At 33.4% G+C, this 15,235-nt stretch overlaps 1 protein-coding gene across 1 annotated transcript; it reads left to right on the plus strand.

Annotated features, from left to right (window-relative positions):
* The first annotated feature begins 7,791 nt into the window (after positions 1-7,791).
* Positions 7,792-14,459, plus strand: LOC105766170 (26S proteasome non-ATPase regulatory subunit 1 homolog A). The gene is made up of 13 exons (XM_012585515.2): positions 7,792-8,144; positions 8,967-9,036; positions 9,462-9,567; positions 9,771-9,882; positions 9,957-10,125; positions 10,293-10,768; positions 10,872-11,007; positions 11,082-11,330; positions 11,578-11,798; positions 11,877-12,135; positions 12,286-12,518; positions 12,600-13,119; positions 13,820-14,459. The coding sequence occupies exons 1-13, from the start codon at positions 7,990-7,992 to the stop codon at positions 14,150-14,152; spliced, it is 3,039 nt and encodes a 1,012-aa protein (XP_012440969.1). The 5' UTR covers positions 7,792-7,989; the 3' UTR covers positions 14,153-14,459.
* The last annotated feature ends 776 nt before the right edge of the window (positions 14,460-15,235 follow it).

A 15,235-nucleotide genomic window follows, 5' to 3' on the forward strand; every position in this document is an offset into this window, starting at 1 on the left:
GACCCTTATACTTGTGGACACCATTGCTTTAATTTCATATCTTTCTGTTGTAGTATTTTTAGGCCGTACGTTCGCACGTTTGGCAACGATCAGCAGGTGGCGAGTAGGTCCAGATAGCTAGAGACTTTTTGGTGAATCCAAATCCTCTATCTCAGCTTAAGCAATGTTTGTTTTGAGTCTCTTGAGTTTAGTCCTGTATTGGCATGTACCTAAGTGAATAGGAAATAGTTGGAGTCTACTATGTTAATATTAGTCACTTTGGTGTTTTGAGTGATTGTATAATTTGTTTATAAGTTAAGGACAAAGCATGTATGCATATATTATGTTATGTCCAATGTCCTAGTTGAAGTATAAATTAGATATATGAAGAATATGCATTTGAATATTTGGTTGCTTGATTTTTAAGTAAGGTTACTTGATTGTTAAGCATAATCATTATATTAGCACTTGGAGGTGTTGTTGAGAGTATGAAAGATGTTTTGAACTTGGCTTTTGAGTATTATAAGTCATTGGTTTGATATGGTAATGTTGAGGGTCAAATTAGGTGAGTTTTGAGGTGATTTTTGGGTCCTAGCATAGTTGTTTAAAAACTTGGGATCAATTGTGTTGATACAAGTATGGTAGTGAGCAAAAAGTTACAGTAGTAGGGACTTGTACTGATACAACTATGGCTGACATGAGACCCTCTCATGATTTGAGTTTTTTTGACTCCCAAAGACCCGTACTCAATCCCATTCACCGCCAGACATCTAGAAATCATTTTAGAATGTTTTCAACTTGGTTTTAAAGTCCTCAAATTGAATATTATTATTTAATGGTTTTATAAATATGTTTAAATTCAAATTACTTAATGAACTTATCATATGACGATAGAATGAGTTGCTTTGGAAACGTAATGTGTCACTCTCATTATAACTCGTCGTCTAGGTCAGGTGTAGGGTGCTAGAACAAAAGATGACTTAGAAATTAAATTAATTTCTTTGATTTATTATTAAATTTATTGTAATTAAATAATTGAGTTAAGGGTAAAAAATTAAATTAATTAGTCATTGTAGTTTTACTGAACATGATGATTAAATGTATTTACTCGTAGATTCTAATACAATAAAATTGTCATGATTTTGATGGAATTAGAATTGGATTGAGAAAATAATTTAATTAAATAAAATAATATTTTGGGAATATAAAACTAGTTATTGGGTTGAATAATTATATAAGCTTGTTTTAATTAAAATTAAAATTAGATCACATATATAATTGTACTCAATACATGACAAAGGCCCAAAAATCCATTATAGCATGAGGTGGGTGGCACATTAAGTCCAGGAAACCTAGTTTGTGCCACCCGACCTAATGAGTTCTATTTTACTCTGAGTTTCCTACTAAAATATTGTTTTTTTCTTTCTATTTTTGTTCAAGTAGAACTCTTGTGATATTTCCTTGTAAGTAAGGATTATGTAATATCCAAATAGACACATCAATTATACATGGATACTCTATCGAAATTTAGGAAAATTTATCTAGTTACAAAATAAATTCTATTTTTTCATGAGTATTTGTGATAGTCATTTCGATTTTGGTTACCAGAGAGAAAGTGAACTTTCTCCACTGGAAAGTTATAGTTTTCATTCTGTGTTTGGTTCGTGATAAGAGACGAGCAATTAAGGGTTTGGGGATAGCGAAAAGATTGTTTGGTTGAAAGTTAGGAACTAAAAAATCTTGCTAGTATAGAAACACAACTACTAAGTTTGGTAAAATTTATTTTCGTAAAAAAAACACATGGTTCAAGTTTTGTGGAAATTTTTGAAATTATGTTGTGCAATAAAACCATTTAGATAATTCAAATACCAATTTGATATATTCAAAGTATAAGTGTTGCATTGAACATTTTATGAAAGTATAGTACTAAATGTGATATCACCCTTGAAATAAATAAAGCAATTAACATTAAGGGTCTGTTAGATAGGGGGAAAACCATTTTCGGAATTGGTTTTCCCCATTTTCCGGTGTTTGATTGGAGGAAAATATTTTCCTTTTGGAAAATCAATTCCGCAACACGGGTAAAATCCTCTCATCCTTCCGGAAAATGTCTTACCCCTTAGAAATCGGTAAGAAATTTTCCACAGCTCCTCTCTTCACCCTTTCCACGGTTCCTCTCTTCACACTTTCCACAGCTCCTCTATTCACCCTATCAATTGCAGCATCATCATCTCTGCCTCATCTTCTCTGCTAGTTCACCTCTTCTCTTTGCTTGCCTCGTTAGCGTGCCGGTTCACCTCTGCTGGTTTATCGAAGGTAAAATTGCAAGCTCTATGTTAGGGGATCTGTTGATTTCTGCAAGTTTTATTGCAAGTTTTTGTTGTAGATGTGTTTTCTGCAAATGAGTAGTTTTCTGCAAATGTTTTTTGCAAACAGTTTCTAGGTTAACTGGAAAATGGGTAATTTGGATACTTTCATGGCCAAATCAGTTAGCAAAGAGATAGTTATGTCTTCTCTTTCAATTTTTGCTACTAAAGGATGATTCTTTTTAAGAGAGAAAATGTTTGGCTTCTTCATCTCTACCTGCAAAATGGAAAGGAAAATTGAAAAAACAAAATGTTTGGCTTTTTAAGAGTCCAAAGATTATGATTACAGTTCGTATTATGCTGGAAAAAACAAAAGAAATTTACATGAGTGAATAATGTTAAATGGAAAGGAAAATTGAAAAAAATTGCACCCTAACACCCTAATTTCATCTCTTTCAATGTTGTTCCTGTTGCTTGAAAAAGATTCAATGCCGTTCTTGTTGTTCTGTTGTTCCTGGTAATGGTCCCAAATTTTATTTTCCTCTATAAACTACACGTGGTCCTGAAAATGGGTAACAAATAATGCATAACAAATTAAGGTATTAAATAAATTTGGTCAAAAATTGTAATTCAAGCTTACTGGTAATCTGCAGCAATTGTAGGCGATGGTCTGATCAATCATCAGCAGAATTTCTTTACCTTTCAAGTTAACCGAACATGTTTATCTCCCAAATATATTAACAAATTTTTGCTGGATTTAAGAATAATGAGTTTGTGGAGAAAGTTAAGTCCAGTTTGATAAGGTTCTGCTTTTGTAGTGGCTGAGACTTGAAACTACCTTTTTTTTTTTATGTTAGGAGTTAATCTTTAGTTTTAGAAGGGCATAAAATTAATGGATGCTTTATACAGGGATTTTTTGTTGTAGAATACTCTAACTGAAACCTTTTAGGAAGTGGGGAGTTTTGATTAATATAGAGTGCCTGCTGTAATTACAGACTTGAAGTGTTTAGGATACTGAATTGTCTCAGAAGTCCATTGGAGGTTTTAATAAGCTTGACTAAATTTTATTTTTTTAATTCTTGTGGGGATTAGAAAGGCATATATATATTTAATACGGTTTTCAAATTACTCATAAATTCATCAAACCTTAATTAATTTAATGAAAAGATACTATATTTAAAAAAAACAAATATATAAAAGTTTCAAATTATTATAACAAGTCAACTAAAATATTTTAAGATTTTAGGTTAAGTATTTGGGAGGTTTTCTATTATAGGAATCGAATCAAATTAATTTTTTATTATTAAATGAATTAATTTAATCTCTATATTATTAGAAAGAAGTTAAATAAGTCCAATTTGTAATAAGCTTAACATTTATTTTTCCGATTGCAATTCATTTCAAACAAAAGATTTCTTTTACGAACCATAAATCCTTTTTAAAAATATTAACTTTGTTAAATTAATGAATGATATTTTTAAACAAGAAATATTAACTCTATTCCAATTTTACTTATTTGATTCTTCTTAATATATATAAATAAAATTAATTTATTTAATAATAAATAATTAATTTAATCAAATCGTTATAATAGACACGCTTCCTTAATACATTCACCATTAATTATGTATATAAAATATTCAAGTATACCTAAATATTGACAACATATTATATAGTAATCATTGAACTACAATAATCATGGGCAAGACTAATACTCCATGTTTATTCAACTCATTACCATCCACTATTGCAATTTCCCATTCAAATTCATGATTAATTAAATAATTATACATGATATTGAAATCCTAATAATATAAAACAAAATCTTGGAGCAATTGCAATTTCCTACAATAAAACTAATTTGTCATGCTTTCATTTTCATATGCTTATCAAATATGTTGAAGTATTGTATTAACCAAATCATTTATTGAAGGTTTGTATTAATTATAGCAATTAGCTTGATATGCATGTATGCATAGTCATGGCAACTTTATGTGATCTTATGAAAATCTTGCATCTTTTTTGTAATGATCATATATTTGTGTGGCATAATTTTGTGTAGATGGATTGTAATCAACATCAAATGGCAATTGCCGGAGTCGTGGCTTCAGTTTTAGCTTTTGGGGCTCTTTGGATTAAAAAATTAGAAATTAGGAAGGAAATTGCTTCTCTCCCTCGTGTGAATCGAGATTATGAAAGAGAAAATTATATTAATAGTATTTTATATAATGGTGACTAGCATTGTATTGATGTGATGAGGATGAGACCGATCGCCTTTTTTAATTTATGTGATATTCTTAGTAGGAATAATTTGTTACAATCGTCTAAATCTATCAATATTAGGGAGCAAGTAGTTATATTTTTACATATAATTGGTCATAATGTAAGGTTTCGAGTGATTGGATCTAGATATTATAGATCAACTCAGACAGTTCACCATTACTTTAGGGTTGTATTGAGAGCTATTTTGAAATTGTATAGACTAGTTATTAGATTACTTGATGAGTCAACTCCTAGTGAAATTAGAAACAATCCAAGGTTTTATCCTTATTTTAAAGATTGTATTGGAGCATTAGATGGAACTCATATTCGTGCATCCGTTCCACCTAGCATGCAAGGAAGATTTTGTAGCCGTAAAGGGGGGACGGCACAAAATGTATTGGCTGCCATTACATTTGATTTGAAATTTGCCTATGTTCTAGCTGGTTGGGAAGGTAGTGCACATGATTCTCGTATTTTAAATGATGCACTTTCACGCCCAACAGGATTAAGAATTCCGGAAGGTAATATTTATCACAAATAGTTCTAGTAAGCTCATAGTTTATTAGTATTAATTTATGTATTGTAAAATTGTAGGTAAATATTATCTTGCTGATGCTGGATATGGAATCCGAATTGGATGTATTACCCCATATCGTGGTGTCCGATATCATTTAAAAGAGTTTGTCTTTGAAGGGCCCGAAAATGCAAAGGAACTCTTTAATCTTCGCCATTCATCATTACGGATCACTTTGTTGAACGTGTTTTGGGATTTTGAAGAAACGGTTTCGTGTATTAGATCTTTGAACCATTTTGGAATTTTCAAACTCAAGTAGATATAGTTTTGGCTTGTTCTATCATTCATAATCATATAATGGGAGTTGATCCTAGTGATTTACTTAACCAAGGATTATAGAGGCGTCTGAGTCTGATTCGATAATACAAACTCTCACGGAGCGAGAAGAAAGACAAGAAGCAAGAGAATGGTCTGCTAAGAGAGATGAAATTGCACAAACTATGTGGACTGATTATATGGCTAGAAATATTAGGTAGATTTAGGGCTTAGGGTTATTGTTTCTATGTTATGTATGTTTTAGTAAATGTTGATTGGATAATGATATTGAAATTTTAGATTGTTGGATTTTGATATATGTCTTGAATTTGTTAGATATTGATTATGTTTTAACATTGTTGGATATTGAATTGATTATTATGTTTTAAGCTTGTTGGATATTGAATTATTGACAATGACAATTATTTAATGTAGAATGGGTAAGGGCAACAAAGAAGGGACCTCCAAGCAATTCAGGTGGACAAAACTGATGGAACATGTTTTCCTTGAAATTCTAGCAGAGGACGCTCGAAAAGGAAATAAGCCTTCTAATACTTTCAAATCAGTTTCTATTAATCGAGTTGCCGATGCCATTTCTTCTAGATTCCAAGTCCAATGCGATACGAAGCACGTGGAAAATCATTTGAGGACAGTAAAAAACCAGTGGCAGATTATATGCAAAATTCGAGGTGAAAGTGGTTTTGGATGGGATGATAACATGAAAATGATCACATGTGATAGAGCGACATACGATGCAACAGTGATGTTAATATATGTATATATATGTTAAGTATATTTCAATTGTTTTTTACTTGTTATTCTAATTGTGTATAAATATCCAACAGGCACACAAGAAGTATGAACCATTCTTGAATAAAAGCATTGATCATTATGATGAAATGGTTGTGGTTGTTGGCAAAGATATGGCAACAGGGAGTTTTGCCAGAACATTTGCTGACATAGATTTGGATGATGGTAATGAAGATTCAATGCACGTAGATCATGCGACAATGAAGAGGTCAAGAGGTAAGAACAAATGTATCTTCATCTGGCACATCCAAACGTAAAAAAAAAAGTGGTCAAGAAAGTTTCGTTGATGAACAAATTAAATTTGTGGGTGAGCAACTTGGCGAAATTGCTAATGCTTTGAAACAATTTATCGCCGACAAGACAACCTGACTTCTGAACAAGTGATGTCGATGGAGGAAGAAGGATTTGATGATGACTTCTTGTGTTCTGTGTGTGATTATCTAGGGAGTCATGAATCAGAGGCCAAAATAAGCATAGAAAAATTTGGCTTCAAAAATTTTTTCAGGGTTGAAGATATTGATACTTTTATGTGGTGTAATATTATGCATTTGGACAATGTTGTTACTATGTGGTGTACTACTAATTATGTATTTGTACTACTAATTATGTATTTGGATAATATTATTTCTAGTACTCATTATGGTTTCAAGCAATTTATAATTATTCAATATTCTTACTAGTACTCATTGTGGATAATATTTTTCCAATTTATAACGATCAATATTGTAGCTTATTATTGAGTATTATTATAAATAAATCATTGCAATATATGTAAAAACAATTTAAAATATAAAAATTTATTAATATATATTAATATATGTAAAAACAACTTTTCCTAAAATATTTTCAGAAATCATCAAACAATGAGAAAATATTTTACATGATTCAATCAAACACCGTAAAATATTTTCCAAGAAGTCATTTTGAGAAAAGTAAAACATTTTCCAAAAATCATTTTACGGAAAACATTTTACCGCCAATCAAATGCAATAGTAAGTTGCAAATAACCAAATCTGGTACTATTAGTTAAATTAAAATATTTAGAAAAATCTAATAAAATAAAATTTTGAATATTTTATATTTAAGTCTAAATATATTGTATTTTTTAAATTTAAATTTAGTTCTTTTATTGTTGTTTTCAAAAATTTAGTTGGTCTACATAACAAAATAAATGAGAACAAAAAAATGGTAATCAAATTTGAATTTTTAAATAAAAGTTGTACTAAATTCGTTGAATATATTTCGATATTAGGTTGTGTTTCAATCCTAATGTAAGTTGCTATTACAGAAAATATTAAGTTATTTTATTAAAAGTTAAAATAAATTATTATTATTTTTAAATGAGATATTCAAATTATTATATTTATTTTTAATTAAATTATTTAAAATAAAATAAAATATTATATTAATAAGATTAAAAACTAAAAATAAATGATTTTAAAAATTAATATATATATTTCTATTAAATAAAATAATTATATATATTTTTGTTTATATTTACTAACAATTTTATAATATAAATTAAGTAAGTAAAAAAGTTAAATTTTTATAATATAAATTTTATAATATAATAAAAATTTCAAGCACTTAAATTAATATTTCCACAAATTTTTTCCCACTATATTGCATCGGAAATATTTTTCTGTCTCCGTCGTCCCTTTATCGTTTGGGTTCGTCTAAGTATCGTCGACGGTTCTTTTTTCTCCGACGAAAATACCCAATTTCCCTCCATTTTCTTTCTAGTGACGAATCTCCCAAAATCATAGAACGTCGGTATTTTTTATTTTATTTTTATTTTGGGGAATGGCAACGGCAGCGGCGACGATGGTCAGCTCCGCTGGAGGTTTATTAGCGATGCTTAATGAGAGCCATCCACAATTGAAGTTCCATGCTGTCACTAATCTAATCAGTTTCGTTGATCAATTTTGGCCAGAGATCTCCACCAGCATTCCTATTATGTAAGCCTTGTTCTTTATTATGGTGGTTGTTTTCGTGATATTTTCTTTCCTTCTGTTTAGTTAAGGTTTAGGTTTTGGTTGTTTTGAACTGATTGGAGTGTGGGAAATTGAAGGAAACAAAGTGAAGAAAGCTTTTTTTTTTCCTTGTGTGTGTGTGTGTGTGTGTTTTGGCTTAGCTACTGTAGGAAAGACTGAGAATGTAGTTTGAATTCATTAAGAGCGTAACTTTTGGAATTTTGGAGATTTGGAAAGGTTTTGATTTTTGGTTTCTTAGGTTATAGTAGACAAATGGTGAAATTTTTGTGATTTAACTAAATTGTAACAACTTTTGTATGTGATTAACGATTGCTTTAGACGACCTATATGCTTTGCAGTTTTGCACTTATTTTATAAGTTTCAGATTAGGAAGAATTAGAAGCAATTATTTTGTTAGTCACACACACACAAACAAAAAAAAAAAAAAGAAGAAAAAAAAAAAAGAAAAAGAAGAAACTATTGTGCAATGTAGGTAATGGTTTTTCGCTTACCAAGTTATAAGTTTTTAGTGAATAAAAACTATGGTGATGGTAATTTTATGAAAATCTGACATCTGCTAAATTAAGTTCCATTTTCACTTTAATTGGAAAATTTCATGTAACTGTTTTGGGCTGGGGGAAGACGGGGAACATGACTTTAATTCATCTGCTTTCAGCTTATTTTAAATTTATCTGGCACTATTTAGAGAGTTTGTATAAGTTATCTGCCTAAAATAGTAGTAATTTTAGTTCAAAAGAAGTACTAAATGAGTTATGTGAATAACAATGTTATGCTTGTATTTTTTAGAGAAAGCTTATATGAAGATGAAGAATTTGGCCAGCATCAGAGACAACTTGCTGCGCTACTTGTCTCAAAGGTTCTCCTCTCTTTCCCCTTACTGTTTGCATGTGTATCAATGTGCCTCTTAATGATCAAATGTGTATAACTAGCATACTTTTTGAAATTGAAAAGATGAGTTCTTTTCAAAAAATGGAAGAAGAAAAATCTAAACTCCATGATCTTCATCTATGTGACTTCTGCTTTTCTATTACAAGCAACATGTGTGTGTGTGTGTGTGTGTGTAAATATATATAAGCTTATGTTAATGTTATAATTTTCATTGGATTCTTTTTTCATGTAAAAATGCTGCTGCTGTTTGATATGTTAAACTTTAGTTTGATTGCATTTACAATTTGAAACTGAGAAGTAACAGAAGTAGATGGCCTCTCTCTACTTGCTTTTTTATTTAATTTTGACTTTGTTGGCTTATACTTATCTGGGCCACAATGTTTTTACCCTCAGGTCTTTTATTACTTGGGGGAACTCAATGATTCGTTGTCTTATGCTCTTGGAGCTGGCCCCCTTTTCGATATTTCTGAGGATTCTGATTATGTTCACACTCTCCTTGGTAACAACTTTGAGTCATTTGCTATATTTTGTGATCATTAATAACAGTTTCAATAATTCAAATCCATTAGTATGTTGGCTTTGGTTGTATTTTGCTGCTAATAAGGATTTTAACTGAGCCTAATCATTCACTTTGTTGTTGTTGTATTCCATGTTCTAAATTCGATATTCCATGCAGTTGACTTATTATGCTCTTAATTTCAGCCAAGGCAATAGATGAGTATGCTAGCCTTCGGTCAAAGGCAGCAGAGTCTAGTGATGGAGCAGCGGAGATTGACTGTAGGTTGGAGGCAATTGTAGAGAGAATGCTTGACAAGTAATAGAGCTTTCTTTCATAGCTGATGTAAATATTTGGAGTTAGTCTGGCTATCTTACTGTTCTTTAATCTAGGTGTATTATTGATGGAAAATTCCAACAAGGGATGGGAGTTGCAATCGACTGCCGGAGACTGGATAAACTTGAGGAATCAATAATAAGGAGTGATAATGTTCATGCCACTTTAGCATATTCCACTCATGTCTCTCATTCATTTATATATCGCCGAGAATACCGCCGAGAGGTAAGGTTGATATTTCAGTAGTTCATAAAAGATCTGTACTTTGTATTAATGCCATTGCTACTAGTTCTTTGATATTCTTTTATTAGAACAAATTGTATTCCTCTATTACAACCTTGCAAATTCTGCAAGATCCATAATGCCAGCCGGTTATTCTTTGGTTCATGCAGGTGCTTCAGCTTCTTGTTAAATTGTACCAAAAATTGCCTTCTCCTGATTATTTGAGTACTTCTCAGTGTCTCATGTTCTTGGATGAACCTGAAGGTGTTGCCAATATATTGGAGAAACTTCTCCGCTCTGACAATAAGGAGGATGCTCTTTTGGCTTTCCAAGTTGCATTCGATCTTGTGGAGAATGAGCACCAGGCTTTTCTCTTAAATGTAAGAGATCGACTTCCCGCTCCCAAATCTCTGCCTTCAGAATCATTACAGCCAGAATCCAGTGACCCTGCTCCTATTCAAAATGAAAATTCTACTGCTGCAGAGGATGTTCAGATGATAGATGGTTCTTCTGCTTCTATGACGGATGTGCTTGAGGCTGATCCTAAAGAAGTTATGTATGCTGAGAGGCTGACAAAAATCAAAGGAATTTTGTCTGGAGAGACCTCAATACAGTTGACTTTACAGTTCTTGTACAGTCATAACAAGTGAGACATTGATTTCTTTTGTACCATCTTTTGGTGGAAATAAATTCATATCATGTTTCTTTGTGATGCATACAAGATATTAACTGGTTACTCTTCATCTTAGATCGGATCTATTAATTTTGAAGACCATAAAACAATCTGTTGAAATGAGGAATAGCGTTTGTCACAGTGCTACAATCTATGCAAATGCTATAATGCATGCTGGAACAACTGTGGATACATTCCTGAGGGACAATCTGGTAAAACATTCATCTTGCTGTTTCTTTTTTGCCCTTTTAGACTTTATACTTACTATTACTATTCTGATCATTAGGACTGGCTGAGTAGGGCTACAAATTGGGCCAAATTCAGTGCAACAGCTGGGCTTGGTGTTATTCACAGAGGACATCTGCAGCAGGGGAGGTCTCTGATGGCTCCATACCTACCCCAAGGTGGGGCTGGTGGTGGTGGGAGTCCATACTCTGAAGGTGGTGCACTGTATGCTTTGGGTCTCATTCATGCCAACCATGGTGAAGGCATTAAGCAATTCCTTCGTGATAGCCTACGAAACACTAATGTTGAGGTATACTAACTTTCTTGGCCGACATTAGCTTCATTCCCCCCCCCCCCCCCCAAAAAAAAACAAATAGGCCTGAAAATAAAGAGACATGCTGAAGAGCCAAAGTTCCATCTACTCACAAGAAAACATGCTCATCAGTTTGTTAGTTCTTATCTCTATTCCATTTGTGAGGATTCAGATTGGTCTTCTATTGTTGGACAAAGTAGCATTATGTTTTTGTGGACTAAATTACTGGATGCTTTTTGTCCAGGTTATCCAACATGGTGCATGCTTAGGTCTTGGTTTGGCAGCTCTGGGAACTGCTGATGAAGATATCTATGATGAAGTCAAAACTGTGCTTTATACCGACAGTGCTGTTGCCAGTGAAGCTGCTGGCATCAGTATGGGTTTGCTTATGGTTGGAACTGCAAGTGAGAAAGCAAGCGACATGCTTGCTTATGCACACGAGACACAACATGAGAAAATTATTAGGTAAAGTTTGATATCTTGGTATCGAACCGGTCTTTATCCTGCTAGTGGTCTTTACTTGTGTCTTCCATTTGGTTTCAGGGGTTTAGCTTTAGGGATAGCTCTTACAGTTTATGGAAGGGAAGAAGAAGCAGATACATTAATTGAGCAGATGACTCAGGATCAAGATCCTATACTACGGTATGGTGGCATGTATGCATTAGCATTGGCCTATAGGGGAACCGCAAACAACAAGGCTATTCGTCAGCTGCTGCACTTTGCTGTATCGGATGTGAGTGATGATGTAAGGAGAACTGCTGTTTTAGCGCTGGGGTTTGTCCTATATTCTGAGCCAGCGCAGGTAGGTTGCGTATTCACTCATCTATGTGTGGGATGTGATCAATGTTTTATGCACCTTTTTGTCCATAATTTTCTAACTGTATTATATCTTTGGATCTGTCATTGGGCTATAAATTTCTGAAGCTCACCTTTTGTCTGGTCAACACTGCAGACTCCTCGAATTGTGTCTTTACTATCTGAGTCTTACAACCCACATGTTCGATATGGTGCGGCACTTGCAGTGGGCATATCATGTGCTGGCACAGGATTGAGTGAAGCCATATCATTGCTAGAACCCTTAACTTTGGATGCTGTTGATTTTGTTCGTCAAGGTGCCCTCATTGCAATGGCCATGGTCATGGTCCAGATCAATGAAGCAAGTGATTCACGTGTTGGAACATTCAGGTGTTTTTTCTTCCTTTTCAAGTAACAGTTGTACATATTATTGATTTATTTAGCTTACCCTTTTTTATCTCCTTAATCCAGGCGACAACTGGAAAAGATAATACGTGATAAGCATGAAGATACAATGAGCAAGATGGGAGCAATCTTGGCCTCTGGGATCCTTGATGCTGGTGGGAGGAATGTGACCATAAGATTGCTTTCCAAGACAAAGCATGACAAAGTCACCGCCATTGTTGGTCTTGCGGTTTTCAGCCAATTTTGGTATTGGTATCCTCTCATCTATTTTGTGAGCTTGTCGTTCTCACCCACAGCTTTTATTGGACTGAACTATGACCTGAAGGTTCCAAGATTTGAGTTCTTATCCCATGCAAAACCTTTTCTTTTTGAGTATCCTAAACCAACTACTGCTCCTACCACTACATCAGCTGTTAAACTTCCAACCGCTGTCCTGTCAACTTCAGCAAAGGCTAAAGCTAGGGCAAAGAAAGAGGCAGAACAAAAGGCTAATGCTGAAAAATCATCTGGGCTGGAGTCCTCATCCTCTTCTCTGAATACCGGAAAAGGGAAACCATCTAGTGAGAAGGATGGGGAAGTTATGCAGGTAAGATTCATCGAGTTATCCGTTTGAACAATGTTTAAATCTTGTCTTTTATTGTCTAGATCTATGTTACATGGATTCAGGTGTGTCAGGTACATGTATGTGTCCAACTTTTCAATATTTTCTAATTTTTTTTTAATGTATTTGGAGGTTCTTTTTGGAAATCATATTGGTGTGTTTATATCTAAATATGTATCAAACACTTAGAAAAATGAAGGGTCGAAGAATAGGTTTAGGTTTTTGAATTTAAGACTGATGGGGGCTTAGTGCACTGAGCAGTGAGCTAATCAATTAACTGGCAATTTAAATATCTCAGAATATTAGAATTAATTATAACTCATACTTGAGTTGTGCTGGAGTTGGGACTAAAATTCCAATACAACTCTAAAAATTTAATGTCGAAATATCACTTGAAATGTGTTGTTTTATTCTTTGTTACTCAAATTTGGATGTGAGTACCGGATGGAGTTATGTTCACTTTTTTTCTTCCTCGAGTTTTCTTATAGTTTGGGGGGTCTTTGGAGGATCATATTCTCCTATCCATATTCGGATATGTGTTAGATATGGGTGCTAGAAATAGGTATTTCAAGAAAAATCAAGTCGGAACATCATAGGTTTTCATTGATTGCTTGAGATGTGCTCAGGTGATGAACAACCAAAATGTATTTACTATCTTCTGCCATTGATGTTTTATGTTGAGCAGGTTGATAGCCTTCCAGAGAAGAAAGCAGAGCCGGAGCCAGAGCCGACATTTGAGATTTTGACCAATCCAGCCAGAGTGGTTCCTGCTCAAGAGAAGTTCATCAAGTTTCTAGAAGACAACCGATATGTGCCCGTGAAATCGGCACCATCCGGGTTTGTTCTTCTTAAAGACCTGCGCCCTAATGAACCCGAGGTGCTCTCTCTAACAGATGCACCTGCATCAGTAGCATCTCCAACCACTGGTCGACCAGCAGTAGGGCAACAGAGTTCTTCATCAGCTATGGCGGTTGATGATGAACCTCAGGTCCCGCAGCCTTTTGAGTACACATCCTGATTTCTCTGGGTTATGAAGCTGAAGAGGGTCTATGATTTTCCCAGAATCGGGCAGTGTTTTGTCGCATTACAGCTTTGCAACTTTGGAATTTCACGGTAATTTAGTTCATGGCATGTTATCTATTTATTTGTTTACTTAAATATCCATTTTAAAGTGATCTATTGATCTTATTTTTCTATTGTTTCCTTTTCGTTGTGTTTCATTGAAATGGTTACACGTTTTAACCATTTAAGTTAGCTGGAATATGTGATAAAATATTAATAGATACGCACCAGTACCTCATATATTTAATATTTTTTTTACATTATTTTTATCTAACCATTATTAACGTAGAATGTGCGTGCTTACTTGGTACCATACCAATATTACGTTAAAAAAAAAAACCATACCAATATTTGATAATATCTTTTTTTTTCCATTAATGTTCAGGTACAAAACCTTAAAACACCTAACTGCAAATAGTCATTAAAACAAGACAGAAAACTTACCCTCCCTACAGATTCATCCTTCCTTTAAAAAATTCTTGGATGAGCTTCTTAAATTGAGATTTTTTGTAAACACTATTTCTGATTACGCTCCCACTCTTATTCCATGCTTTTACCTCAGCCGATCTAAATTATCCTTTAGAATCCTAATGTTAGAATAGATAGCTTGGTGAATCCAATGGACGTTAATCTGATATGTTCCCAATAACTTCAGGAATTTGTTCTTCCCATGAAGAAACAAGGGTAAAACCCCGCTGATCGAAACTTAGAAAGGACTTCCTTAAAATCCATAATTTGCCTTTAAACAAAATCTTTACCATGGATGTATTTTGCGAATTCGAAGATATTTCTTCCACCAGGATAATATACTACAAAACCCCACTTCCATTCCCTCATTGATTTTCCTCCATCTGACATGAATTTGATATCTGGTCATAGTCACCTCACTATCCCTGTTATAAAAAACTATTGTGGAGCTATTAAAATCTGGCCTCTTTGTTCTCTTTAGAACAGTAGACTTGATAAAAGATTGTTCAGCAGTTTCAATATCATGCTTTGCAGTCATCCAAACTCCCATCTCATGTAAGTTATTATGGTT

The sequence above is a fragment of the Gossypium raimondii genome, chromosome 5 (assembly GCF_025698545.1).
Source record: "Gossypium raimondii isolate GPD5lz chromosome 5, ASM2569854v1, whole genome shotgun sequence".
NCBI lineage: Eukaryota > Viridiplantae > Streptophyta > Magnoliopsida > Malvales > Malvaceae > Gossypium > Gossypium raimondii.

Excerpts from the sequence above, each read along its gene's own strand:
- LOC105766170 (XM_012585515.2), top strand. The coding sequence starts at position 7,990 with ATGGCAACGGCAGCGGCGACGATGGTCAGCTCCGCTGGAGGTTTATTA. Across the intron at positions 9,883-9,956 it reads GTAGAGAGAATGCTTGACAA|GTGTATTATTGATGGAAAAT; the intron begins GTAATAGAGCTT and ends TCTTTAATCTAG. Across the intron at positions 11,008-11,081 it reads CATTCCTGAGGGACAATCTG|GACTGGCTGAGTAGGGCTAC; the intron begins GTAAAACATTCA and ends TCTGATCATTAG.